General features: G+C 38.9%; 1 protein-coding gene across 6 annotated transcripts in view; it reads right to left on the reverse strand.

Annotated features, from left to right (window-relative positions):
• Ca-beta (Ca2+-channel-protein-beta-subunit) overlaps positions 1-27607 on the reverse strand; it is a 1568477-nt gene that overhangs the window by 1316392 nt on the left and 224478 nt on the right. For 4 of the 6 annotated variants that reach the window (XM_067766220.1, XM_067766218.1, XM_067766219.1 and 1 more), the window contains exon 2: positions 13617-13934. The exons of 1 other annotated variant lie outside the window; for it this stretch is intronic. In XM_067766220.1, the coding sequence (XP_067622321.1) occupies positions 13617-13733 (117 nt within the window). In that variant the 5' untranslated portion in view covers positions 13734-13934. Of the gene's footprint in view, positions 1-13616; positions 13935-27607 lie in introns of those variants that run through there. One more of the 6 variants, XM_067766223.1, reaches the window with a different exon arrangement.

The raw sequence follows: 27607 nt of genomic DNA on the forward strand, positions 1-27607 counted from the left end.
ACTCAGTTGAGAGCTATGGAGACAAAATAAGGAAAATCACCATGTAGGAAAATGAACCTAGGGTAACCCTGGAATGTGGTTGTATGACATGTGTATCAAATGGAAGGTATTAAAGAGTATTTTAAGAGAGAGTAGGCCATAGTTCTATGGATGGACGCCATTTAGGGATATCGCCATAAAGGTGGACCATGGCTGACTCTAGAATTTGTTTGTACGATATGGGTATCAAATGAAAGGTGTTACTGAGCATTTTAAGAGGGAGCGGGCCTTAGGTCTATCGGTGGACGCCTTCTCGAGATATCGCCATTTAGGTGGGCCAGGGGTGACTCTAGAATGTGTTTGTACGATATGGGTATCAAAGGAAAGGTGGTAATGAGTATTTTAAAAGGGAATGGGCTTTAGTTCTATAGGTGAACGCCTTTTCGAGAAATCGCCATAAAGGTGGACCAGGGGTGACTCTAGAATATGTGTGTACGATATGGGTATCAAACGAAAGGTTTTAATGAGTATTTTCAAAGGGAGTGATCCTTAGTTCCATAGGTGGACGCCGTTTCGAGATATCGCCATAAAGGTGGACCAGGGGTGACTCTAGAATGTGTTTGTACGATATGGGAATCAAATGAAAGGTGTTACTGAGCATTTTAAGAGGGAGTGGGCATTAGGTCTATAGGTGGACGCCTTTTCGAGATATCGCCATTAGGGTGGGCCAGGGGTGACTCTAGAATGTTTGTACGATATGGGTATCAAACGAAAGGTGTTACTGAGCATTTTAAAAGCGAGTGGGCATTAGGTCTATAGGTGGACGCCTTTTCGAAATATCGCCATTAGGGTGGGCCAGGGGTGACTCTAGAATGTGTTTGTACGATATGGGTATCAAATGAAAGGTGGTAATGAGTATTTTAAAAGGGAGTAATCCTTAGTTCTATAGGTGGAAGCCTTTTCGAGATATCGCCTTAAAGGTGGACCAAGGGTGACTCTAGAATGTTTGTACGATATGGGTATCAAACGAAAGGTGTTACTGAGCATTTTAAGAGAGAGTGGGCATTATGTCTATAGGTGGACGCCTTTTCGATATATCGCCATTAGGGTGGGCCAGGGGTGACTCTAGAATGTGTTTGTACGATATGGGTATCAAACGAAAGGTGTTACTGAGCATTTTAAGAGGGAGTGGGCTTTAGGTCTATAGGTGGACGCCTTTTCGAGATATCGCCATTAGGGTGGGCCAGGGGTGACTCTAGAATGTTTGTACGATATGGGTATCAAACGAAAGGTGTTACTGAGCATTTTAAGAGGGAGCGGGCATTAGGTCTATAGGTGGACGCCTTTTCGAGATATCGCCATTATGGTGGGCAGGGGTGACTCTAGAATGTGTTTGTACGATATGGGTATCAAATGAAAGGTGGTAATGAGTATTTTAAAAGGGAGTAATCCTTAGTTATATAGGTGGACGCCTTTTCGAGATATCGCCATAAAGGTGGACCAAGGGTGACTCTAGAATGTTTGTACGATATGGGTATCAAACGAAAGGTGTTACTGAGCATTTTAAGAGGGAGTGGGCATTAGGTCTATAGGTGGACGCCTTTTCGAGATATCGCCATTAGGATGGGCCAGGGTGACTCTAGAATGTGTTTGTACGATATGGGTATCAAACAAAAGGTGTTACTGAGCATTTTAGGGGGGAGTGGGCATTAGGTCTATAGGTGGACGCCTTTTCGAGATATCACCATTAGGGTGGGCCAGGGTAACTCTAGAATGTGTTTGTACGATACGGTTATCAAATGAAAGGTGGTAATGAGTATTTTAAAAGGGAGTAATCCTTAGTTCTATAGGTGGACGCCTTTTCGAGATATCGCTATAAAGGTGGACCAAGGGTGACTCTAGAATGTTTGTACGATATGGGTATCAAACGAAAGGTGTTACTGAGCATTTTAGGAGGGAGTGGGCATTAGGTCTTTAAGTGGACGCCTTTTTGAGATATCGCCATTAGGGTGGGCCAGGGGTGACTCTAGAATGTTTGTACGATATGGGTAAATAACGAAAGGTGTTACTGAGCATTTTAAGAGGGAGTGGGCATTAGGTCTATAGGCGGACGCCTTTTCGAGATATCGCCATTAGGGTGGGCCAGGGGTGACTGTAGAATGTGTTTGTACGATATGGATATCAAATTAAAGGTATTAATGAGGGTTTTAAAAGCGAGTGGCCCTTAGATGTATATGTGAAGGCGTTTTCGCGATATCGACCAAAATGTGGACCAGGTGATCCAGAAAATCATCTGTCGGGTACTGCTAATTTATTTATATATGCAATACCACTAACCGTATTCCTGCCAAGATTCCAAACGCTGTTGATTTCGCCTTGTAGAACTTTTTCATTTTCTTCTACTTAATATGGTAGGTGTCACACCCATTTTACAAAGTTTTTTCCAAAGTTATATTTTGCGTCAATAAACCAATCCAATTACCATGTTTCATCCCTTTTGTCGTATTTGGTATAGAATTATGGCATTTTTTTCATTTTTCGTAATTTTCGATATCGATAAAGTGGGCGTGGTTATGGTCGGATTTCGGCCATTTTTTATTCCAAGATAAAGTGAGTTCAGGTAAGTACGTGGACTAAGTTTAGTAAATATACATCGGTTTTTGCTCAAGTTATTGTGTTAACGGCCGAGCGGAAGGCCAGACTGTGTGGACTGTGTATAAAAACTGGTCGTGGCTTCCACCGATTTCGCCCATTTTCACATTAAACAGTTACCGTCATAGAGTCTATGCCCCTACCAAATTTAAGAAGGATTGGTAATTTTTTTTTCGACTTATGGCATTAAAAGTATTCTAGACAAACTAAATGAAAATGGGCGGAGCCACGCCCATTTTGAAATTTTCTTTTATTTTTGTATTTTGTTGCATCATATCATCACTGGAGTTGAATTTTGACTTAATTTACTTATATACAGTAAAGATATTAAATTTTTTGTTAAAATTAGAATTAAAAAATTTTTTTTTAAAAAGTGGGCGTGTTCTTCAATCGATTCTGCTAATTTTTATTAAGCGTACATATAGTAATAGGTGTAATGTTCCTGCCAAATTTCATCATGATATCTTCAACGACTGCCAAATTACAGCTTGCAAAACTTTTAAATTACCTTCTTGTAAAAGTGGGCGGTACCACGCCCATTGTCAAAAATCTTACCAGCTTTCTATTCTGCGTCATAACGTCAACCCATCTACCAAGTTTCGTCGCTTTATCCGCCTTTGGTAATGAATTATCGTACTTTTAAGGTCTTTCGAAATTTTCAATATCGAAAAAGTGGGCGTGGTTATAGTCCGATATCGTTCATTTTAAATAGCGATCTGAGATGAGTGCCCAGAAACCTACATACCACATTTCGTCAAGATATCTCAAAATTTACTCAAGTCATCGTGTTAACGGACGGACGGAGGGACGGACATGGCTCAATCAAATTTTTTTTCTCTGCTCAACTGAGTATAAAAATATATTAAAAATACGGAATAAATTATAGCTAGATAGAAAATTATAACCACCTCATTATGAAATTTCATTAGTGAAAAACCAAAAATAAGTTTTTTAAAATTATTTTCCCGCAAAGAATTCCTTTTAAATTGAGGTATGGAATTCCAGAGTGTAACACCATTTATAAAGAAAACCCTAGAAGAGCTTAAGTAGTCGAACTTCGGCAGAATTAAGTTTGTTGAACGTCTGCTTATGGAAAACCTTAGCTTGTCATAAAGATGCTCCGTTTTTTTATAGAGTAGCAATTTAAACATAAAAATACAATTTCGTGCTTGCATAAAGTTAGACAGTCCACATCCAAGTATTGAATCTCTGAAAGTAGATATATGATCGAACTTCTTCAATCCATGAACATATCGGATAGCATGATTAAATGCGACACAAAGTTTGTGCAGGGAACCCCAATTAAGTTTACTGTAGACGATTTTGAAGTAGGTTATAAGGGGGACGATCAGGCTGACAACAAGCTTCCTTTTCGTGTCAGAGGGAACACAAAGGGAAGATAGCCCAAGGCAACGCAAGGTATAATCAATTTTTTCCACTACTACATTGACACGATCGTCACAAGTTAATTTAGAATTGATAACAAAGCCAAGGTTTCTTACCGTGTCAACCAGCAGATCTAATATAAAGGTGGGGAATATCGGAAAGATGGACTTTATCTTTATATATAGGAAATATAAAGGATTTCAAAGGGTTAAGGTGCAGTTGGTTTGCAGTAGACCACTCAGAAATCGAAGCAATTCCTCATTGAGCTTCGCAGATAAGTCCTGTAACATATTAAAATGGTTTGGGACGTATAGTTGCACATCATCAGCGTAGGCGTGCAATTGAACATGAGCGCAAGTGTTGAATATGTCGTTAAGAAAAATACTGAAGAGAAGCGGACCCAGAACAGAGCCCTGAGGTACTCCAGAGCTGGTGTGCCCCACTCTTGAAAAACTATTACCGACTTTCACTTTCTGCGCTCTGCCACTTAAATAACTATTAACAAGCATCACGACACTATCACAGAATCCAAAATAGTTTACTAGTTTATCACACAGAAGACTATAGTTTACAGAGTCAAATGCTTTCGAGAAAACCAGAAGACACAACAATGTCAGATGACCACGGTCAAATTCCTGGCGGACATCGTCTAGTACCTTAGTGACAGCAGTCGTGCAAGAGTGGCCAGCTCGAAAACCGGATTGAAACGGACTTAGAAGATTATATTCCTCCACAAAATCAGTAATTTGTTATAAGTAGCTCAAACACATTTGACAACCCTGACAGAATGCTTATTGGCCTAAACTCAGAAGGCTCAGAAGCCCGTGGTTTCTTCGCTAAGGGAGTGACAATTGATACTTTCCACGCGGAGGGGAAAGAGGAGGTAGTGAAACAGTGGTTCATCAGATGCGTTATACAACTAAGAACCTTAGCTACCATTATTAACTCAATCAATTTCAATGGAATCCAATCGGCCCCGATGGCATTGGATTTAACACTGTAAATACATTTTGCTACTTCCATTTCCTCCACCGAAACAAACTGAAAGTTCGCAACTGGCGAGGAACCGGAGGAAGAGATCACGGGCAAAGATCGATTGGAAGCAGTTGAACTAGATGCGACAAAAAACTCGTTGAGGAGGTTGGGATCTAGAGAACAGGGAACTTCAGAACAAGCCCTTGTGCCCAACCTTTTCAAATTAGACCATAGCTGTTTGGAAATCAGATCAGTATTAAGCTTACCACGGAAATATTTTTTTTAGCTAGTAGAACAGACGACGAGGCTCTGTTCCGAGCCTGTTTATAGGCAATCTAATTAACATTAGTCGGTTGCCTCTTCCAAACTTTGTATGCAATATTGCGACATTTTATGGCTACTTTAACTACACGTGTGAACCACGGACAAGAACGTGGGTAAACCGTGAGCTCACGAAGCGGTGCTTATTCAAAAAATAAAGTATAGATTGTGTTAAGAACTGTAACTTGTCATCAGAGGAGACTAAATGCTAGCAAGAATCCCATGAAAAATGGTTCAAATCAGAAAATAATCTATCAAATTGAATGGCATTATAGTCATGGTAGTATAAACTAGTAGATATATCATCATTATGTTGCAATTTAAAATTAAATGTACAAAAAATCAAATCATGATCCGAGATGAAGGACAATCGATCGAATAGAACCACCCCAGTGGAGAGAGGGACGATAAAAATATCCAACAAGCTCTGACGTGCGCTATAAGAGAACCAGGTAGGTATCTGGTTATTAACGATAGACATACCAGTCGACGCGACAGTGTTTACGAAATTGACCAGTGTAGAATCGGGATTTAGTAAATTTATGTTAAAATCACCGCAAACAATTAAATGGTCAAAGTCAGTTAATTGAGGCGAAAGATCGTCGAAGAAGGGTTAATAAGACGAGCTTTTGTTGGGATTATATACACATGCCACAAGAACTTTAGATAGTGTATCCGACAGGGCTAAAGAAAGAAACTCAACTTCAGATAAGGTTGACCGACTTACAACTTTCACATCTAGGTAATCTCTACAATAAATAGCTACTCCACGTCCCTTTTTATTCAAGCGGTCATTTCGGAATAGCTTATAATTTTCAATAGAGTAAAAAAAGTCTGGAATATCAGAGTTGAACAAAGTTTCCGAAAAACAAACGACATCAACAGAAGATAGTTCAAAGATACTTTTAACATAGTCTAGCTTTTTCGTGTTCAGACTACGAGCATTAAAGTGTACAGCTCTGAAGACATCTGCCTGTTTACATAGCACATTCAGCATACCAGATTGGTCAGCTGTCATTTGAATAATTGATGATACTCAATACGCGAAAAAAAACATAAATAACAAGTAAGGAAGGCTCAGTTCGGGTGTAACCAAACATTACATATGGGTATCAAACGAAAGGTGTTAATGAGTATTTTTAAAAGGGAGTGGGCCCTCGTTTTATATGTGGTCGCCTTTTCTAGATATCGCCATAAAGGTGGACCAGGGGTGACCCTAGAATTTGTTTGTTCAATATAGGTATCAAAAGAAAGGTGTTAATAAGAATTTTAAAAGGGAGTTATCCTTAGTCCCATAGGTGGACGCCGTTTCGAGATATCGCCATAAAGGTGGACCAGGGGTGACCCTAGAATTTTTTTGTAAAATATGGGCATCAAACGAAAGGTGTTAATGAGTATTTTAAAAGGGAGTGGGCCTTAGTTCTATAGGTGGACGCCGTTTCGAAATATCGCCATAAAGGTGGACCAGGGGTGACTCTAGAATGTGTTTGTACGATATGGGTATCAAAATAAAGGTATTAATGAGGGTTTTAAAAGGGAGTGGTGGTTGTTGTATAGGTGGTCGCATTTTCGAAATATCGCCATAAAGGTGGACCAGGGGTGACTCTAGAATTTGTTTGTACAATATGGGTATCAAAAGAAAGGTATTAATGAGCATTTTAAAAGGGAGGAGTAATCCTTAGTTCCATAGGTGGACGCCGTTTCGAGATATCGTCATAAAGGTGGGCCAGTGGTGACTCTAGAATTCGTTTGTGCAATATGGGTATCAAAAGAAAGGTGTTAATGAGTATTTTAAAAGGGAGTAATCCCCAGTTCCATAGGTGGACGCCGTTTCGAGATATCGCCATAAAGGTGGGCCAGGGGTGACTCTAGAATTCGTTTGTGCAATATGGGTATCAAACGAAAGGAATTAATGAGTATTTTAAAAGGGAGTGGGCCTTAGTTTTATAGGTGGACGCCTTTTCGAGATATCGCCATAAAGGTGGACCAGGGGTGACTCTAGAATGAGTTTGTACGATATGGGTATCAAATTAAAGGTATTAATGAGAGTTTTAAAAGGGAGTGGTGGTAGTTGTATATGTGAAGGCGTTTTCCAGATTTCGACCAAAATGTGGACCAGGGTGACCCAGAACATCATCTGTGGGATACCGCTAATTTATTTATATATGTAATACCTGCCAAGATTTTAAGGGTTTTTTATTTCGCCCTGCAGAACTTTTTCATTTTCTTCTACTTAATATGGTAGGTGTCACAACCATTTTATAAAGTTTTTTCTAAAGTTATATTTCGCTTCAATAAAACAATCCAATTACCTTACCATGTTTCATCCCTTTTTACGTATTTGGTATAGAATTATGGCATTTTTTTCATTTTTCGTAATTTTCGATATCGAAAAAGTGGGCGTGGTCATAGTCGGATTTCGTTCATTTTTCATACCAAGATAAAGTGAGTTCAAGTAAGCACGTGAACTAAGTTCATTAAAGATATGTCGATTTTTGCTCAAGTTATCGTGTTAACGGCCATGCGGAAGGACAGACGGACGACTGTGTATAAAAACTGGGCGTGGCATCAACCGATTTCGCCCATTTTCACAGAAAAGAGTTAACGTCATAAAATCTATGCCCCTACCAAATTTCAAAAGGATTGGTTAATTTTTGTTCGACTTATGGCGTTAAAAGTATCCTAGACAAATTAAATGAAAAAGGGCGGAGCCACGCCCATTTTGAAATTTTCTTTTATTTTTGTATTTTGTTGCACTATATCATTACTGGAGTTAAATGTTGACATAATTTACTTATATGCTGTAAAGATATTAAATTTTTTGTTAAAATTTTACTTAAAAAAAAATTTTTTTTTAAAGTGGGCGTGGTCCTTCTCCGATTTTGCTAATTTTTATTAAGCGTACATATAGTAATAGGTGTAATGTTCCTGCCAAATTTCATCATGATATCTTCAACGACTGCCAAATTACAGCTTGCAAAGGCTTTAAATTACCTTCTTTTAAAAGTGGGCGGTGCCACGCCCATTGTCCAAAATTTTACTAATTTTCTATCCTGCGTCATAAGTTCAACTCATCTACCAAGTTTCGTCGCTTTATCTCTCTTTTGTAATGAATTATCGCAATTTTCCGGTTTTTCGAAATTTTCGATATCGAAAAAGTGGGCGTGGTCATAGTCGGATTTCGTTCATTTTTCACACCAAGACAAAGTGAGTTCAAGTAAGCACGTGAACTAAGTTCATTAAAGATATGTCGATTTTTGCTCAAGTTATCGTGTTAACGGCCATGCGGAAGGACAGACGGACGACTGTGTATAAAAACTGGGTAAGTGGTAACAATAGGGAAACCATGTTTTATTCGAACTTAAAATGAGTAAGAGAGTAGTTCTCTCACCGCTTGACGCGCATATGTATGTAGGTGAAACATTTGAGCAAAACGACTACGCAGCTTTCCGAATTTCGAATTCGAGAGGGCTTACATAATAGGTTTGTGTCTTTGAATTTCGAATTAGAGCGCTTGCATAGTTAGTTTGAGTATTTGAATTTCCGAAAAACGCCATACAAATTTTTCGATCCTACATACAAATGGTGTGCTTTTGGGTAAGAAAGTAAATTTCGACATTTGGAGAGATTGTTCGAATTTGCAAAAAAAAATAAGGCCCGTGAACTAGGCCGTGTTATTGTGTTTATTTCAATTTTCAATAACAATAAATAATAGTTTAAAAAAACTAAAAAAAAAAAACACTTTTATAGCTAACCGAACAAAAAAATAGAAAGTAATTCTCAATTAAAAACAGTTTATATAACAGTAGTAGGAGGTCAAATAATCATTTATAGTTAATCACCTCAAAATAAAATTATAATAAAATTTAAGTTATTAAGATAATAATTTAATTCAGATTAAAAAGCGTTGGCTGCATTTGACTAAATTTCATATCTTTCCTCTCAGATAGTTTCCAATAGAATGATTGTAACATTCAATATCAAGCACCCCCCGCTTTTTACTGTGAATTAAATTATTCTGTTAATAACTTAAATTTTATTATAATTTTATTTTGAGGTGATTAACTATAAATGATTGTTTGACCCCCTACTACTGTTATATAAACTCTTTTTAATTGAAAATTATTTTCTATTTTTTAGTTCGGTTACCTGTTTTTTAGTTTTTTTTTTAAACTATTATTAATTTTCAATTTTTTAGTTCAAGTAATTTTAAAAGTTTTAGTCGAGAGGATGAAACCTCGAAACGTCAGCGGTCCATGGATGAATCCAACCCCACGGCACCGAAAAGGCCCAAGACGCAGGGTGGCTGGACGCGGTCTTTCGCCGAAATTGCCAAGGGTCGGCAGATCATTGGCATTATAGACGAGAGCAGCGAAGATGGCAGGATCCCGAAACAACAGTGGAAGTGGATCGAGGCCACGCTCGCTACGGTGGCCGTTAAGGTTAAGAAAGACAACCCTGGTCCACCACCGTCTTACACCGATGCAGGGTGCTTCCACGGCAATGTCAAGCTAATTGCCTATGACGACGCCAGGTCGGTAAACCTCTATAGGGCCGCCGTCACGCTGATATGGGTGGTATATCCGGGCGCGCGCCTCAAGGTAGTGGAGGCGCGTGATATCCCCTCACGACCAAGGGCTAGAGCCTGGGTTACAGTGACGCCAACGGACCCAGCTGACATCCTGGAGCTGCTCCAGGAGTACAACCCGCCACAGGTTTGGAAGTCAACCCGGATAAAACCGAGCTTGTCCTCTTCACGAGGAGGTACAAAGTACCAAATCTTACACCGCCAAGAATTGGGGGTACGTTCTTAGCGTTTAGCGATCAAGTCAAGTATTTGGGAGTCATTCTGCATAGGCAGCTATTATGGAGTGACCATATAGTGGAGCGATCCAAGAAGGCAGCAGCGGAGCTGTTCACCTGCAAGAGGGCAATTGGCACCTCCTGGGGATTCTCCCCTAAGGTGACCCACTGGATTTACACAGCCATTGTGCACCCGATTCTTCTTTATGGTGCCTTGGTCTGGTGGCCTGCACTAGCTAAAATTACCTATCTTAAAATGCTTCAAAAGTTGCAACGGAGTTTGGAGCTCTGCATTACCGGGGCTCTCGGCTCCACTCCAGATTCCGTTACATACATACATGGATACATAGATACATAGATAGATACAGGCTAAGCTAATAAAAGCGTGTAAAAACGGCTCCAGTATGCTCTTTCGTAGATGTGCCATGCATCAACTTCTATCATTAATAAAGGAATGCGTTTTTCGCATTATGTGCAAGGTTTCAAATCTATGGCCATTTGGGGTGGTCATAAGTTCAATTGACCGTATGTCCGTTAACCTTATGTCACCCCACCATCACATTATTGCATTGTCATCGAGCCTTGATACGTGTGCAAAGTTTCAATCAAACTAATGGCCATACGAGGTGGTAATAAGGCCAATTGACATTATGGCTGTTGACCTTATGTCACCAGACCATCACATTAGCGCATTGCCATCGAGCCTTGATACGTTTGCAAAGTTTCAATCAAACTAATGGACATGCAAAGTGGTAATAAGGCCAATTGACCTTATGGCCGTTGACCTTATGTCACCACACCGTCACATTAATGCATTATCATCGAGCCTTGATACGTGTGCAAAGTTTCAATCAAATAACTGCTGTTTTAATTTTGGCCAGCAAGATTGATCAAATACCCCACCGTGCATCGGCGGCCCAGGCGAAGCTACCCGTCAGCTATTATCCAACGTAACCAGCTCGATAATATTATATGCAGCACCAGTATGATCTAAAATGGTCCACCAAAAAGATATACTAGCAGCCTACCGTGTTACTGCTATACGAATAGCATGTGCTTATCGGACTGTGTCCGACGACACGATCCATGTTTTATCCAGGAAAATCCCAGTAGATCTACTCTCAGGTGAAATCGCCGATCTGTATGGCATTGGTATCAGTCGAACATATAAAGATGCTAAGAAAAACGCAAGGTTGAAAGCCCCGGCTATACACAGAAAACACCTAGGGCATATTCCTGGTGTTTCAGGGCTTTCCCTTTATTCACGACCACGCTATGCAATGTGGCATAGACTGACTTTTATTTGGTGTAAGCATGTTGCGATGAAGAGAATAATTCCTCGTTCATATTGGATTTTATTATTATAAACCCATCTAGGATTTTGAAAAAATAAATGTCAACTAGTAGGCCTGCATTTCGGGTGCAGATGAATGTTTTTCCCGCCTTCGGTATGAAGATTACTAGAGCCGTTCTACATGTTGCGGGACGTGGTTATTTTATGCAACCCTCAAAGATTATTCTTAACCATTATATATTCGTTCTACTCTTAAGCTCCCCCGGGCTAGTACACCGCTCCGCCGTCATAAATTCCCGAGGCGGCCCGGTATCGGGAGGGCTCCGTTCGAATACAGCCGAAAATACCCCTGACTGCCAATCATCTAATAGGAATTGTCAGCATAATACCCTGGATTAGGAGATTGGCAGTTCTTGGTCGCCGACATCCCGCCGCCCTACTATGAAGCGAAACGGCGTAGATGTAGACCCTAAACCGCTTAGCCCCATAGTAGGGCGACATGGAGTTCGGACGACTATAGTTAGGGGAAGCTGCAGTCAGTAAGTCACTATTACTACTTCCAAGCTTTCACTGAAATTTACTGTGATCTTTCAGTAGCTATTACAAAACTACAATGTCGAGGGTTGTGCAGCGTTTTAAATTATAAAACCAGTCCTATTGTGCATGGGACACTGGAAAGAGCTTCAAACATTCCCTCTTAAAGTTAAATTTCTGGAAATTTTTTACAATTTTTTTTTTTGGTTGACATTCGGCGTTTTTTTTCATTTTTTTTTGAGAAATGAAAACTTTGTTTTTAGTTTGACAATTTTGTGCATAAAAACACAACTAAATCAACTTTTTTGTAAAAAAAACTGAACTATCCGAGACCGGAAATAACTTTCCGATGTTATTTGCATTGTTTTTATTGTTAATAATGTTAATGAAAAAAAAAAAAAAAAAAATATTTAAAGCATAAACAAAAATATGTCAAACTCACTAATTTTGGCGGAATAGTGGTCTTGCTTTGTCATAGTAGAAATTGTTTTTGTATTTGGAAGTTTCGATAAAGTTTTGTCAGTTTTTCCAGCTTGAAATACAAGACAAAATAAAGTCGTGTCATATTGGTATAATCAGATTTTTCAAAACTGCCTTTTTCACAGATTTTGTTATTTTTCTTTTGACTTCCTAAACTTTTTAAACTGAACAAAATTTTACTTATATGTTTTATAAACATTAGGATTACCAAAGTATTTATTATAATTGATGTACCTACTTGTATGTTATCTTTTATTATTATAATTTTTTCTTTCTCTATCTTGAATAAGCTTATAAGCTCAAATGTATACGAGAAAATTGTAAATTGGATGGGCTAGACTCTTACACAAAAATGTAGTTTTTTTGAGAATGGATTTGTATTACACTATAAATGTAAATAATAAAGATCCCAGGAAAAATAATATAGAGTTAGAACCAACAACAACGCAGTTATGCAACTCTTAAAAAGCGATTTCTGCATGTAGTGAATGATGTAAAAGTAAACTGCTTTTCCTGTAAAATTTTAAATTTGTTGGTGAGGGTCTTTGTGAATTAAGCTAACGATATAAAAATATGTACCTTTCTTCATTAAGAAAAAAATGGCAATATTTGCACACACGCGAAAGAAAACTTGCTTTTTAGGCGCCAATGTGTTCGAAATTAAGAACTTGAGCACTTACTGTTGGGCATAAGCCAGGTGCATGTTGCTGTTTGTTTTTAAGTCTTCGGATGACAATTTGGCACTTTGTATTAAGCTTTAACTCAACCAAGTGGTGCTCACTCGTAAACGTTGGCTCTCATTTGTTCAAAACTGCACCGTTGGTTATTTTGTATCGGGTTTTAATGTTATTTCGCAGTTTATCCAATTTTTTTTTGTTCTGTTTCGCTTTTCACCTACAGTTGTCACATACATTTTCCTTTTGATATTTTTAAAGTTAGAAGCAGTGTTATGAAGCTGATCACAATTATAAGACAGTTGAATATATAACACTTGCAGGATGCTTGGAAAGAATTACAACTAATAGTATATACATTTTACTATTACATTCGCTTACTTAAGGTCTGCGGATTTCCAAATTTATTTACAGAACTTATTTTTAAACGCATGGTTTGAAGCATATTTGAAGCGAAGGAAATTAAAAGTTCCCGTTATGGGTGTTCCAGTGTAAGTACGTGTAATGTTAGTTCTTACCTGAGTAAAAAGTTTGTTGTATCCACTTTGGTAACTGGAGTGTCCCAGGCCAAATCTAGGTTCTCGTCCAGTTCCTGCGATGGGTGGACCATCTGAAGGCGGTCCTCTCGGCACCATAGGCTTGTCGGCCCTACAATCTTCCTCGAACGATATTTTGGATATATTTTAAGCAACAGCGAAGATAAAAATGTGTCCACAAAAGTTTGTGATTAAATTCAGATTTTTTTGATACCACAATAGCGTGCACTGTTAACTGATTTATAAACGGACGTTGTATTGTAAACAGATGTGAGTAAACATTTAAAGTCCAGGAGCCGACTGCAAAAAAAAACAAATGAATCCAGTAGAAGTAATTTATTGGTATCTGGGGCAACCTTAAACCACCGACCGACAAAAATATGTTGCAAAGTGTTGTGCCACAAAATGGCAACGCTCGGTCCGGTACTTAACTGCCTAATCCTGTTCTGGAAGAAACGCTTGGCAAAAAGGAGGTGCACTTTGACCAAAGTATGTTTCTTCTTATAGGGCTTGAAATTTTGCAGTAAGGTGAATCTAAAGCTATTATCATGAGCTTGCTACCGCTGATCTTCGAAGGATAAGAGCTTACAAGCTTTTAAGTTCGATAGTCCCTTACTATGTGGTAGGAGTAATGCTCAATAATGATGCGTTAGATATCAGAACTCAAGTTTAATATTTTATACATTTTGTGGAATGACCACAAATACTTCCTTATATTCCGTACAATGCGGTAACATCGCGTTAATAGATAAATCAAGTGATCTAGCATACGTTCTAATATATAAATTAGGTGATATTGCATTCAGAATTATGATAAACAAATTTAAGGACAAAGCGTAAAAAATTACATAATCTGTTCACAGAAGTTTTTAACAACAGGTTTTGTCGACTGCGGTTACTATTAGAGGCTAAGCCCAATTTCTGCACATCAAGTTAAGATTTCATTTATAATACTTTGTAATATTCGGGCCGTTTCAATAAAGAATTTAGAGCACATTTCATTTCTCTAGTTATTGGATGAACAAACCATCACAACTGGTGTCCCTGACGTATCGCATCATTAATTTTTTGCATTTTCTTGCCGTAAATTATATTGCATAAACTATTCCGCAAAATTTCAAGTGCGATTTTCTGTGCACTTTGTGTTCTGGTTTTTTAGAATGCACGCAAAAATAGTTCTATCGTCCAAGTACAAAGTTCGAATTTTCATTGGAATTTTTGGGCAGTATCATTTTATAAAAACTGGTTTTTCTGTTGGTGTACCTCGCAACTTTAAAGCACCTTGATACGTAGTCTGTTTTCAATGCCGAACGCACAGCTTTGTGGTTCGGCCAGCTTGAAGGGCGGTTTCATCAATCATGCTGGAATCAAGCATTGATGAAATATCACTACGCCTCCGCGCATTTAGGCGCCAAAGCCGCCGCTAAGGTTGAGGATCTCCTCTTATGCATGCCAACAAATGCGCTTTACATTCCCCTCAAAAAAACATTAGTTGAACGCTTCATACTCTCTCGCGATGTACGACCGCAGCAGCTGCTCGACAAAGAAACATTGGGCAACAGAAAACCATCACAGTTTCTCCTCCATCTAAAGAACCCTATGCACCAAGTGGCCCTGCAGGTTACCAATGACAACTTAATTCAAGCAAACATGACTCTGGAAAAGCTGGAAAGCTTTGTTGACAAAATTCACGAAATTGCATTGCCGGTAGCGCACATAAGCACCTTACATAAGCCCACGACAACAACTTTGGAGGCATGGTTTTCTCAGCCGGACGCTGCAATTAATGATTTGGCCTATGTTTTTAAAGGGTTTAAAGAGCAAATCAGCACAAGCGTGCTGGTATCACCAACGCTTCGGTAGCAAGGCCAAACATTGAAGAACTTCTTGCGCGTTTCAAGAAAAAGCTGCAACGAACCGTCTGCGGCGGTTAACGGCCCACCATTTAAATCAAACCACCTCTTCGTAGCTAATCGTATCACCAAAGTCCATATCTTGTAGACACTGGCGCTGACCGCCGCACATTTACTTATTGCTGCAAATGGCTCAACGATCAACACATATGGCTGTATAATCATATCGCCGAGCATGGTCCTGAGGCGAGATTTCAGCTGACACGATCCAACCTATTATTACCGAAGATTTTTTGGCATTTTAGCTGACCTAAAGAACAGCTGGCTCAACTACACGACAACTGGTTTAACGGCCTCATGCAAGATGTCGTTATTTAAGATTGTGCACTTCCTGATTCTTCATGGTCAGATATTTTCAAATATTTCCATAATTGACGAGACCTAAAGCAATATACCTATACTTACCATAGAAACACGCTACAGTACAGCACATAGCCACTTCTGACCTACTAATATTTTACCCAGGATCCGACACCATGGTAATTTTATCGTTTAGATTTTATTGATCAATTTACGACTGACATTTAACACATAACTGGTAAAGTTAACATCGCTGCGGATAGCCTTTTCTCCGCAGCAGTGTCTTCCAATCGTACAAACAGGCAATGTGGAACGTCAGCGACGTATACAGGGCTAACAAGACGATTCACTTGCAGGATGTGATTAACCTATATACTGCGACGTTTCGGAAGACTTAATTCGCCTGTTTGTACCCAAACATCTGAGGAAGATAATTTTTGACGCCTTTCATAGTGTCAGTCATACGGGTATTAAACATTAACCGAAACTGTCGACTGTGGGCTCGTGATTCAAGGGGTTGTGTAGCGCAATTTATAGCTTCCCCAAACCAATTGTCAACCTCACCTTCGAGCGGCGAATCCCGTTTCACTAACAGACGAGGCTCTGGCGACCGCAAGCTCCTCATGGAACTTGGGTGTGGGGAGGGAGGGATGGCCAGAAGGTTTAATGTGGCCATATAACTCGTTGATCACTACGCCAACCGCGCTCTTCAACTGTTTGCACGACATGGTCAAAGGAAAATATAATTTGAAAGCAATCGCGGACGGTTTATACGTTTTCGTTCTTCGTGACGCCCCGAATTACGCATTTACAATATATGATAAATATTCCGTAATGGAGATCAGAGACGAAAACATTGTAGTTTCTATCGAACGCCACAAATCAGTATTTTTGCTAGCATAATATGATCAGCTTGCTAGCGACAACACGAGCGATTTCGACGACAGCGAAGGCAGCCGGTTCTATGTACCGTAGCGACTCGGGATTTTTCCCGACCAAGAGCTGTCATTTCAGTGTAATCCCGTTTAATGTGTTGCGTCCTTGATCGCACCTATTGGCTACAACAACAACAACAGCGATAGAAGACTTTCCTAACCATTTTCACATAAGCCACCTCACGCAGGAAGATCTGGCTTTACTTCATCGGAGCATCAATCTGTGCCCGATTCCAACTTAAAAACATGTCAGCCTTCGTTAACCTAAATCGAACATTCACAACACTATAAACTTTCTTAAAGGGAAGTACTCGTGGATTGGTATGCAATACTTTCATATATTTCATGCGCGGATCAGGTGATCCTGTATACACAAAAAGATAATCAAATATGAGGACACAAGGCATAAAAGATTTACATAATCACAATCCATCCAATTTTAAAATGGGTAGGGTCCAAAAAAGGAACAGTAGTACAATAATTATTTGTGTGAAGTTAGCTAGTGATAAGGATAAAATTAAGGACACGCTAACAGAAAGGTTAGATAAAAGTAAATACCGAAAGTATATTTTTCAAAAATCATTGTGACTAACATTAGTACTGAGGATGGTGAAGAGGAAATTGTTGGTAAGATCACCAACTAAAATGAGTTTTTGCGAGATGCTAAAATGAAATGTGTAGGAGTTATAACATCAAGGAATGAAAATAAAAATCAAAGAATGTTGTGAGATAGAGCACCAATACTATGAGGACGTGTTGAAATGCAAGAAAATCTATTTTGGTTGGGGCCGCTTTCCAGTTTACGACGCTCAAACGGTAAATAGATGTTATAAATGCTTAGGGTTTAACAATATATCGGCTAATTGTATACTTAAACAGCGGTGTATTAAATGCATCGGAAAACATAAAGTCGAAGACTGTACAGAAAGGGTACTCTTAATAAATCGGGTAATTGCATAGATACCAATAGCACTGGTTTACAGCCAAAATGCTCAGAGATGCCATTATGAAATTCCTATGTAAAATCACCCCCTGATTCCGAAAATCAAGGTTATTTTAAATTCTATGGTAACGTTTTTGAGATATTTACGAATTGATGTTTTTTCAAACAAAAAAAAAATTGGGTCCACTTAATCCTATATATCTCAACAACGAATTGAGCAATTCCAAAACGGTTTGAAGCTTTTAAATAGTAATAAAATTTGCTATAAACTGTTCATACAACACTTTCATTACGGATTTTTCAATTTTTTTGGTAGAAATATAAAAAAAAATTGTACTTTGCGAGGAAGGATCTCGAAAAGTTTTTATTTTTTTGCAGATTTTTTTCTCTTTAAGCTCTGTTCTATTACAAAAAAATAAGCTTTCACTCAACAAAATTGATGAACTAATACAAAATTTATAAGTATTCAAATAAATACACATATCCATATAGTAAAACTTAAGTACCCTACAAATAATAGCATATGTACATATGATTCTGTCTTAACTCGATTGATCTTATTTTATAATTGAAAAAGTTATGTGTCTTGTTTTGACGCTTATTTATATTAGAATCGGTTTCTCTTATGAGAAACCAACAGTAGTCACCCATCACAGCGACATCCCAGAATCATTGATACCGAGTTTCAATCATTTTTATTTGCTGGTGAAACCTTTCGCCATGCTTTCGTCGCCAAAATTTTGCGGGAAAAAGATTTAAATGGGAGTGTAGAAAATGAATTTTTAAAGACATATTTACTAATGTAAGAAAATAAAAAAGTATATTAGATAAATACATAAGTGACACATTAGTATATAATTTTCTTAGGCTGGATTTATCTTTCAATTCAGAACAATTTTTTGTTTACATTTTTCTCGTTCTTGTTTGTTCGGAACTGGACTATGAATTCAGATTTAGGGCTATATATTCTCATGTAAATCTAAAAATTTTCATAAGAGTTTTTTCTTTATCGGGCAGATAACTGAGAAAACGGTCTTAAACATGTTTTTTTATTTACCCGGTTCCGCATAGTTTTTGATTAAGTCGTTCACTATCATCTCGTAGTTGGGACTTTTATGTTTGCCTAAAAAAGAGGTAACGACCTTTTCAAAAGAACCCCATGCTGCTGCCTCGACTGGTGACAATAGTTTTTTGAAATGGTTATTGGTCATCATTTTCCTTATTTGCGGTCCCATAAAAATTTCGTCTTTATTTTTGCTTCTGGAATCTCCTGAAAGATTGTCTTCAAATGATGAAAAGATTCGCCTTTTTTGTCCAAAGCCTTGACAAAGTTTTTGATAAGGCCGAGCTTGATGTGGAGCGGAGGTAGAATTATTTTTTCCTTCTTTATAAGTGGGGAGTATTTATGTTATCCACCCCAACTTGAAACTCGATTCGTTCTGGCCAATCCTTTATGATGTAGTGGTCTTGACGGGCTCGGCTATCCCATTTCCATAGAAAGCAACAAAATTGTTTTGTACGTTTAATTTTTTTTTATGTTATACTTTATACATAAACAAATTCCGAGGTGTACATCAAAATCGCCAATACACGTGTATTTTTATTTTTTCTCCCCTTTCCGAAAAAGTATATTTGGTTCATAGGACAAATGTCACCGCAACAAAAAAAAAAGAACAAAACTACAAAAAAATATAATTTCCTGCTCGGTGCCTATCAAGCCTCAAAGAACTTTTAAGTAGGCATATTGATAACACCATTGCGAGAACCGCCACGAATTCATCATCAGGCAATTTCGTAATGTTATCAAAGGTTTCACAGAGATTCGAACCGCGAATCACAAGATGAAACTGAAGTTGCCATAACCACTAGGCTATCCTGCTTGTATTTGTTTCCTTGATTAATTCAGTTTATCTCATTTCTACACTAACAACACAATTTAGACATTCTGACTATAATAATTTGCTGTTATGTAGATTTGTTTTTGTAAAGTTTCTTTTTCGTTGCGAATGAGAAGCTTTGTAAACTCGGGCTCAGTTTTACATGTTTATGTTTGTTTGTTTTAATGGTGTGTTCCCCCTCTACACTTTTTCCTAATCTTTTTATTCACTCCTCCCTCCGTATTTTTCGCTTTATCTATCTCCATCTTCGTCTCATTCTACCTCTTTCTCAGTCTCCTTCTCCTTCTCTCTTTTCACTTCTCTCAAGTTTCTCCCATTCTTCTTCATATCTTATTGCCAGTCCCAGATGGTGGTATGTATTTTGTTCCAGTCCCATTCCGAGTCTCAGTCCCAGTCCCACTCCGAGTCTCAGTCTCAGTCCCAGTCCTAGTCCTGATCCCAGTCCCAGTCCTAGTGCTAATCCCAGTCCAGTATTTCGGCTTCGCATGCATATTTATCAGTTTTGCCAGGTTGATGCTACTAAATCGAATATCACAATGAAAATTACTTTAAAGCTCTCAGCAACAGCTTTCATTTGATATCCATAATACACACACATTCTAGGAGTACCCGGGTCCATGTTTTGGCCTAAATCTCGAGACACTAGTCACCTGGCGGTGTAAAACTTACGCTGTACTAAAGCACACATCAACAGCTTCAATTTGATATCCATAATTTAAAAACACATTCTAGGTGTATCCTGGTCCATGTTTTGGCCTATATCTCGAAACCCTAGTCACCCAGCGGTGGAAAACTTACTCTATCTAGGCGTTAACGGGCCCACGTTTTGGCCTATATCTCGAGACCCTAGTCACCCACGGGTATGAAAATTACCCTCTACTAAAGCACTCATCAACAGCTTTTATTTGTTATTCATATTCTATAAACACATTCCAGGGGTACCCGGGTCCACGTTTTGGCCTATATCTCGAGACCGTGGTCACCCAGGAGTATGAAAATTACCATCTACTAAAGCACTCATCAACAGCTTTCATTTGATATCCATATTCTATAAACTCATTCTAGGTGTACCTGGGTCCACGTTTTGGCCTATATCTCGAGACCCTCTGCGAGGATCCTGAATTTTCTTTGCTATAAACCTCACGGAGCCCGATACCTTTCCAACGAATGCTGAACCGTGGCAATCGGTTGGTGCGTTCTGGAGTTATAGCGTCAGGAAGGAAAACCCGACTTATTTTTATATTATAGATTAAGAATTCATGAGCTTAACACCGGCTTATAATCACTCCTATTCTGCATTTCGATTACGTTCCCGTTCTACGCTCCGCTTTAATCGAAGTTGGGTATTCTGCATTACGACGGAATCGTAACGAGAAGAGGAAGAGCAAATGATTTTTCGAAATCAGGTGTTTGTACGGAAGGTGTGAACATTGGAACAAAATAAATTAAAGACAATTTGTAAAAAAACACTGAAAAACGTTTATATTTTATTATCCACGCCATTTTGTACAAAAAAAGCAATAGAATATATTGCCGCCGTGTTATATTTTTTTGAGTGAAGTGCTTTCATAATTGTAAATGTGCTTTTGTCGTTCTTTTGGCAATAACTGGACCCAACGAACAGACACAAATTAAAGCTATGTATTATAATGGAATCAATAACCGCGACATTATTTGTGGAGTTGGAAAGCAACGCATACGAAAATGGCCAGGCGAGAATGGATATGCAAATACTGCGAGATTTGTGTAATCCATTTGAGATGAGTGACGCATTGTAAGAAATTGAACTAAAAAGTGGTAAAGTTTATAGACTTATTTTCTTATTGAGGTTCAAAAAAACTTTCGACTTAATAAGGATGCTTTCAAGTATGTGTTAGATACTTTTGCGGGGCAAATACGTCCAAGGACTTCGACATCGACATGTTGTTTTTGACCTGGAAACATATAAACAACCATCATCAAGCCTTCTACGTTTCTTAACAAGTTTTACTTAAAAAAAAAAATTCTGTTATAAGTTAATAAAAAAACAAGTAAAGGTGTCTAAGTTCGGATGTAACCGAACTTTATATACTCAGCTTCAATTGTATATATTTTATTTCAGATAAAATACTTTTCTACATAATGCGTTGCACCGCCCCTTTAAAAAAATGTCTCCCCATTTTCTCTTACAATAAAACTTGTTAAGTGAAATATCATTGATTCAAAACTATTTTTTGCTAAGTTGTAGCTTATTATTCTAGTCTACGACCCTTTTAAACTTGTTTTATATCTAAGTTGCCGTGGTCTTTAACCGATCCCGTCCATTTTTACTAGAAATATTTTCTGCTATAAGGAAAATATGTGTACACAATTTCATTACGATATGTTAATTTTTCTTCGAGTTATGGCTCCCGAAATATAGAAAATTGCTTAGTCATAAGAGGGGCGGTGCCACGCCCATTTTTTTAAATTTGAAGTTTTTCCTATTTATTGTTAGAAATACACTTGGGAAATTAAATACCATTGATATAAAGCTGTTTTTTGCAAAGATATAGCTTATTTTATTCGTCCACGACCCTTTTAAACATCGTTTATATAAAAGTGGGCGTGGTCCTTAACCGATTTCTCTGCCGAATTTTGTTACGATAGGTTTAACGATTTTTGATTTATGATTAATAATATTTGTAAAATTGATTTTGTCACAAGTGGCCGGTGCCACGCCCATTTTAAAAAATTTTTGTGTTTTCCAATTTAATATTATAATTCAATTTAGAAAGTAAAATTCTATAGATACAAAGCTTTTTTCGCTAAGATATAGCTTATTATTTTCGTCTACGACCCTTTTAAAAATCTTTTATATAAAAGTGGGCGTGGTCTTTAACAGATCGCGTCCATTTTTTCTAGAAATATTTCCTGCTATAGAAAAATTTGTGTACCATTGTACCGTTAATTTTTCTTCGAGTTATGGCTCCCGAAACATAGAAAGTTGCTAAGTCATAAAAGGGGCGGTGCCACGTCCATATTTTTAAATTTGAAGTTTTTCCTATTTATTGTTATAAATACACTTGGGAAATGAAATACCATTGATATAAAGCTGTTTTTTGCAAAGATATAGCTTATTTTATTCGTCCACGACCCTTTTGGCGGGCGTGGTCCTTAACCGATTTGGTTAATTTGTCTTCAAAGCATTCCTTATAGTAAAGGCAACCTCTCTGCCGAATTTTGTTACGATAGGTTTCACGATTTTTGATTTATGATTAATAATTTTTGTAAAATTGATTTTATCATAAGTGGGTAGTGCCACGCCCATTTACAAATTTTTTTTCAAATATTTATCAAGGGTCTCAATATCAGTTCACACGTCAAATTTCAACATTCAAGGTGTATTATTTACTAAATAATCAGGTTTTTTTTTGTGTTTTCCAAAATGTTATATATATAAAAAGTGGGCGTGGCTATCATCCGATTTCACTCATTTTCAATACCAATCTATTCTGGGTCCAGATAAGCTCGTGTATCGTGTTTTTCTAAGAGAAACTGAAAATAAAGAAAGAAACATTTGCTGGCATATTGTGGTGGTACCATTTCGCAAACCGCCACGAATTCATCATCAGACAATTTCGTAATATTATCAAAGATTTCACCGAGATTCGAACCGCGAATCACACGATGAAACTGCAGTTGCCTTAACACTAGGCTATCCTGCTTGTATGTGCTTCCTTGCTTAATTCAGTTTATCTCAGTTCTACAATAACAACACAATTGAGACATTCTGACTCTATTAATTTGCCTGTTGCGTAGATTTTTTTTTTTTTTGTAAAGTTTCTTTTTCGGTGCGAATGAGAAGCTTTGTAAACTCGGGCTCAGTTTTACATATTTATGTATGTTTGTTTAATGGTGTGTTCAGTTTATACTTATATTTAAGAATTCATGAGCTTAACACCTGATGATGATTACGTTGGCGGTTTTCGAAATGGTTCCATAGCAATATGCCAGTAAATGTTTCATTCTTTTCAGTTTCTCTTAGAAAACATAATAATTGAAATTCAATTATTATAAGCCGGTGTTAAGCTCATGAATTCTTAAATATTACATATTTATGTTTGTTTTAATGGTGTGTTCAATTTATACTAATCATTAAGAATTCATGAGCTTAACACCGGCTTATAATAATTCAATATTCAATTATTATGTTTTTCTAAGAGAAACTGAAAAGAAAGAAGAATAATATTTACTGGCATATTGCGTTGTTATCATTTCGAAAACGCCACGAATTCATCATCAGCCAATTTCGTAATATTATCAAAGGTTTTACCGAGATTCGAACCGCGAATCACACGATGAAACTGCAGTTGCCTTAACCACTAGGCTATCCTGCTTGTATGTGTTTCCTTGCTTAATTCAGTTTATCTCATTTCTACACTAAAAACACAATTGAGACATTCTGACTCTACTAATTTGCCTGTTATGTAGATTTGTTTTTGTAAAGTTTCTTTTTCCTTGCGAATGAGAAGCTTTGTAATCTCGGGCTCACTTTTACATATTGATGTTTGTTTGTTTTAACGGTTTGTTCAATTTATACTTATTATTAAGAATTCATGAGCTTAACACCGGCTTATAATAATCGAATATTCAATTATTATACCGTCTTACACACATTCTGTCCCATGAACCAAATATACTTTTTCCGAAAGGGGAGAAAAAATAAATATACACGTGTATCGGCGATTTTCATGTACAAGTCAGAATTTTTTTTATGTATAATTTTTTTTTTATGTTATAATTTATATATAAAAAAAATAACAAAATTACAAAAAAATATAATTTCCAGCTCGCTGCCTTTCAAGCCTCAAAGAACTTTTCATGAAAATCGCCCATACACGTGCATTTTTATTTTTTCTCCCCTTTCCGAAAAAGTATATTTGGTTCATAGGACAGAAGTAGAGCTCGTTTTTGTAACGCAGTGTTATTATAAAATGGTTCGTTGCGATTCTCATAGCAGACACACAGGAGGTGTAATTTTACTGTTAAAATAAAGTTTCGATTACAAAGTCAGGTATAATAGAATTAGTGGGTGACGTGCAATAAGGTCAACTGAACTAGCGTCAATTTACAATAACACGCTTTTGAAAGAGAATTAATGCCAATGACGCTTCCCAAGGCCGTCGGTTCTATATACCGGAGCGACTCGGGATTTTTCCCGACCAAGGACTGCCATTTCAGTGTAACCCCATTTAATTTGTTGCGTCCCTCCCACAAATTGTCATCCTCCCAGCAGCTCCTTGCAGCGGGACTGCTCCATATTCTCTTGCTCCGGGAAGGTATCGAACCCAATCCTGGTCCGTCTCCTGACCCCGGTCCTGAGAAATAGTTTTGCTGCATCTGCCGGAAAAGAATCTTTTTAGGACGGTCATACTCTTGTCAGTGTGTCTCGTGTAAGGGATGGTTGCATCGAACAGATTGTTCTGGGCTAGACCCCCAAACCAGACGTCCACGTAACTTCTATAAATCTTTTGTGGCTCCTTGCTGTTCACGTCCTAGGACGTCCCGTAGTCTGCGCCTTAGCGCCCCCGCTACCTTCCAGCAGCCCCGCTGCTCAGCAAGCCACAACAAGTACCCGCTATTGCTCGTGCCCCACGGCGCCACCAACTCACACGGCTGTGAGTGGGAGACTCATACCTAAAATCTCCGTAGTAGAGTCGGGAGCAATGCCGAGCATCAGCCCCTGCCCCCGTCTTCTTCCCCCTCTTTTCCGGCAGCAATTGTGTAGGTCAGGGAAACAGACTCTTAGTCCCTACCTCCCTTTGCACCGTTTGCCAGCACAGAATATATACGTTTGCGACATCCGCCCAATGCAGCTCCTGCCATGGACGGTGCCACTTTCCTAAATGTTCTGGTCTCCGCGACGGTAACCCCCCCGACGGGTTTCATTGCGCCATGCTGCCAGGCCGCATACCCAAATACACCAGGTACCCCAATGCCTACCCAAGGACGTCTAGTCCCGGGGCCTCAACAGCAATCGCGTTCTGGCTTTCCACAACCCAGGCGTAGTCACCCGTCACTTACTCCCAGATTGACGACATCTCCCCCTATGCACTTCAGAATTCTGCACTTAAACTGTAATTGACAGTTAGATCACGGAGATAGTCGACTTCATGAAGCGGCACAACATTCGCATTGCTGCGATTCAAGAGACTAAACTCACAGCAAGATCTGCATTGCAGACCTGGTCTGGGTGTAATGTCCACAGAAAAGATCGCGAGAGCGGAAATGGAGGTGGCCTCGCGTTTATCATACACCACACTGTGCAATATCATATATTTCATCCCGACATCGACCGCAGGGACAGTGTCTTAGAACCTCAAGGATTATCTGTTCGGTCGGGCGATGCAAATCTAGAAATCATCAACATCTACTCCCTCCTGTCACCTGTTGCCCCAGTGGATACCGCCCTGATATCAGCGGCGTACTCACTGGAAACAATCGCATTATCTTAGGCGATTTCAATGCCCATCACGATCTATGGCATCCAAATTTGCGGGTGGACAGTAGGGGTGAGATGTTAGCGGATCAAATAGAAGAAACGACGTTCTGCACTATAAACGGAGAAGCCCCCACACGTATGATAGGAAGCTGTCACAGTTCGCCGGATATTTCAATCGTGAGCGCAGAACTCGTAAACTGCGTCAACTGGTAGCCGATGGTAACATTGGCATCCGACCACCTGCCTATACTTATTTCGTTCGAGCGTCCCGCCGACTTCATCGTCGCAGAAACACTTTCAGTAACTTTAAAATAGGAAAGTGGGACGAATACAAATCCTATACAGACAACCGCTTTGCTGCCCTCCCTATCCCAACTAATGCCCCCCAAGGGAGAGTGCTTTCCGCAAGGTCATTGAATCCGCCTCGGCTCGTTTCATTCCATCCGATAGAATTCCCGAAATTCGGCCCACTTCCCAGCAGAGGCCGCAAGTTTAGCGAGAGAACGTGACCTTATAAGACAGCTCGATCCCGGCGACACCCTAATAAGGGACATAAACCAACGCATCAGATTGCTTGTGGATGAACTCAAGCGGGCGAAATGGGAGGAGCACCTAAGCGGTTGTAACCTCTCTGCCGGTATAGGTAAACTTTGGTCCACTGTAAAGTCCATATCGAATCCGTCTAGGCACAATGACAAAGTTTCCATCGCCTTTGGCGACAAAGTGCTGTCGGATGCGAAAAAAATGCGTGAGCGCTTTCTGCCGACAATAAATAATGCATTCTACGGTCGACAAAAATAGACGGAGGGCCAACAGACGCGCACGTAAACATAAGTTCAGCGCGTCAACATTTACCATCACCGCCAAAGAGGATGAATATGCCATCGGTCATGCTAAACCATCCAAAGCAGTGGGCCCAGACGGCATAGCCATGCCGATGCTTAAAAGCCTAGGGAAAGAGGGTTTCAAATATTTAGCACATGTCTTTAACCTGTCTCTTTCCACCTTTGTCATACTCGAAAAATGAAAAATGGCCAAGGTGGTCCCGCTACTAAAGCCTGGGAAACCAGCTAACATAGGAGAGTCACATCGCCCGATATATCTCCTATCGCCAGTAGCCAAGACGCTTGAAGCCATTTTTCTCCCCCACTTCAAAGCAAATTTGCAGCTAGCCTGTCATCAGCATGACTTTAGAAAACTCTATAGCACCACCACCGCGCTAAATGCCATTAGCACCCAGATAAATTGTGGTCTAAATCAGAAGCCCCACCATAGAACAGTACTCGTAGCGCTAGACCTATCAAAAGCTTTTGATACGGTCAACCATGGCACGTTACTGCAAGACTTGGAACCTTCCCCCATGTCTTAAAAGGTGGACCGCAAATTATCTGGGTGGTCGGCAGGCATTGTTGCAATTCAGAAACGAAATATCAAAGCCAATAAGAATTAAACAAGGGGTGCCTCAGGGTGGTGTCCTATCCCCACTTTTGTTTAATTTTTACATATCAAAACTACCTTCGC

This window comes from Eurosta solidaginis, chromosome 2, assembly GCF_040869045.1.
Source record: "Eurosta solidaginis isolate ZX-2024a chromosome 2, ASM4086904v1, whole genome shotgun sequence".
Classification (NCBI taxonomy): Eukaryota; Metazoa; Arthropoda; class Insecta; order Diptera; family Tephritidae; genus Eurosta; species Eurosta solidaginis.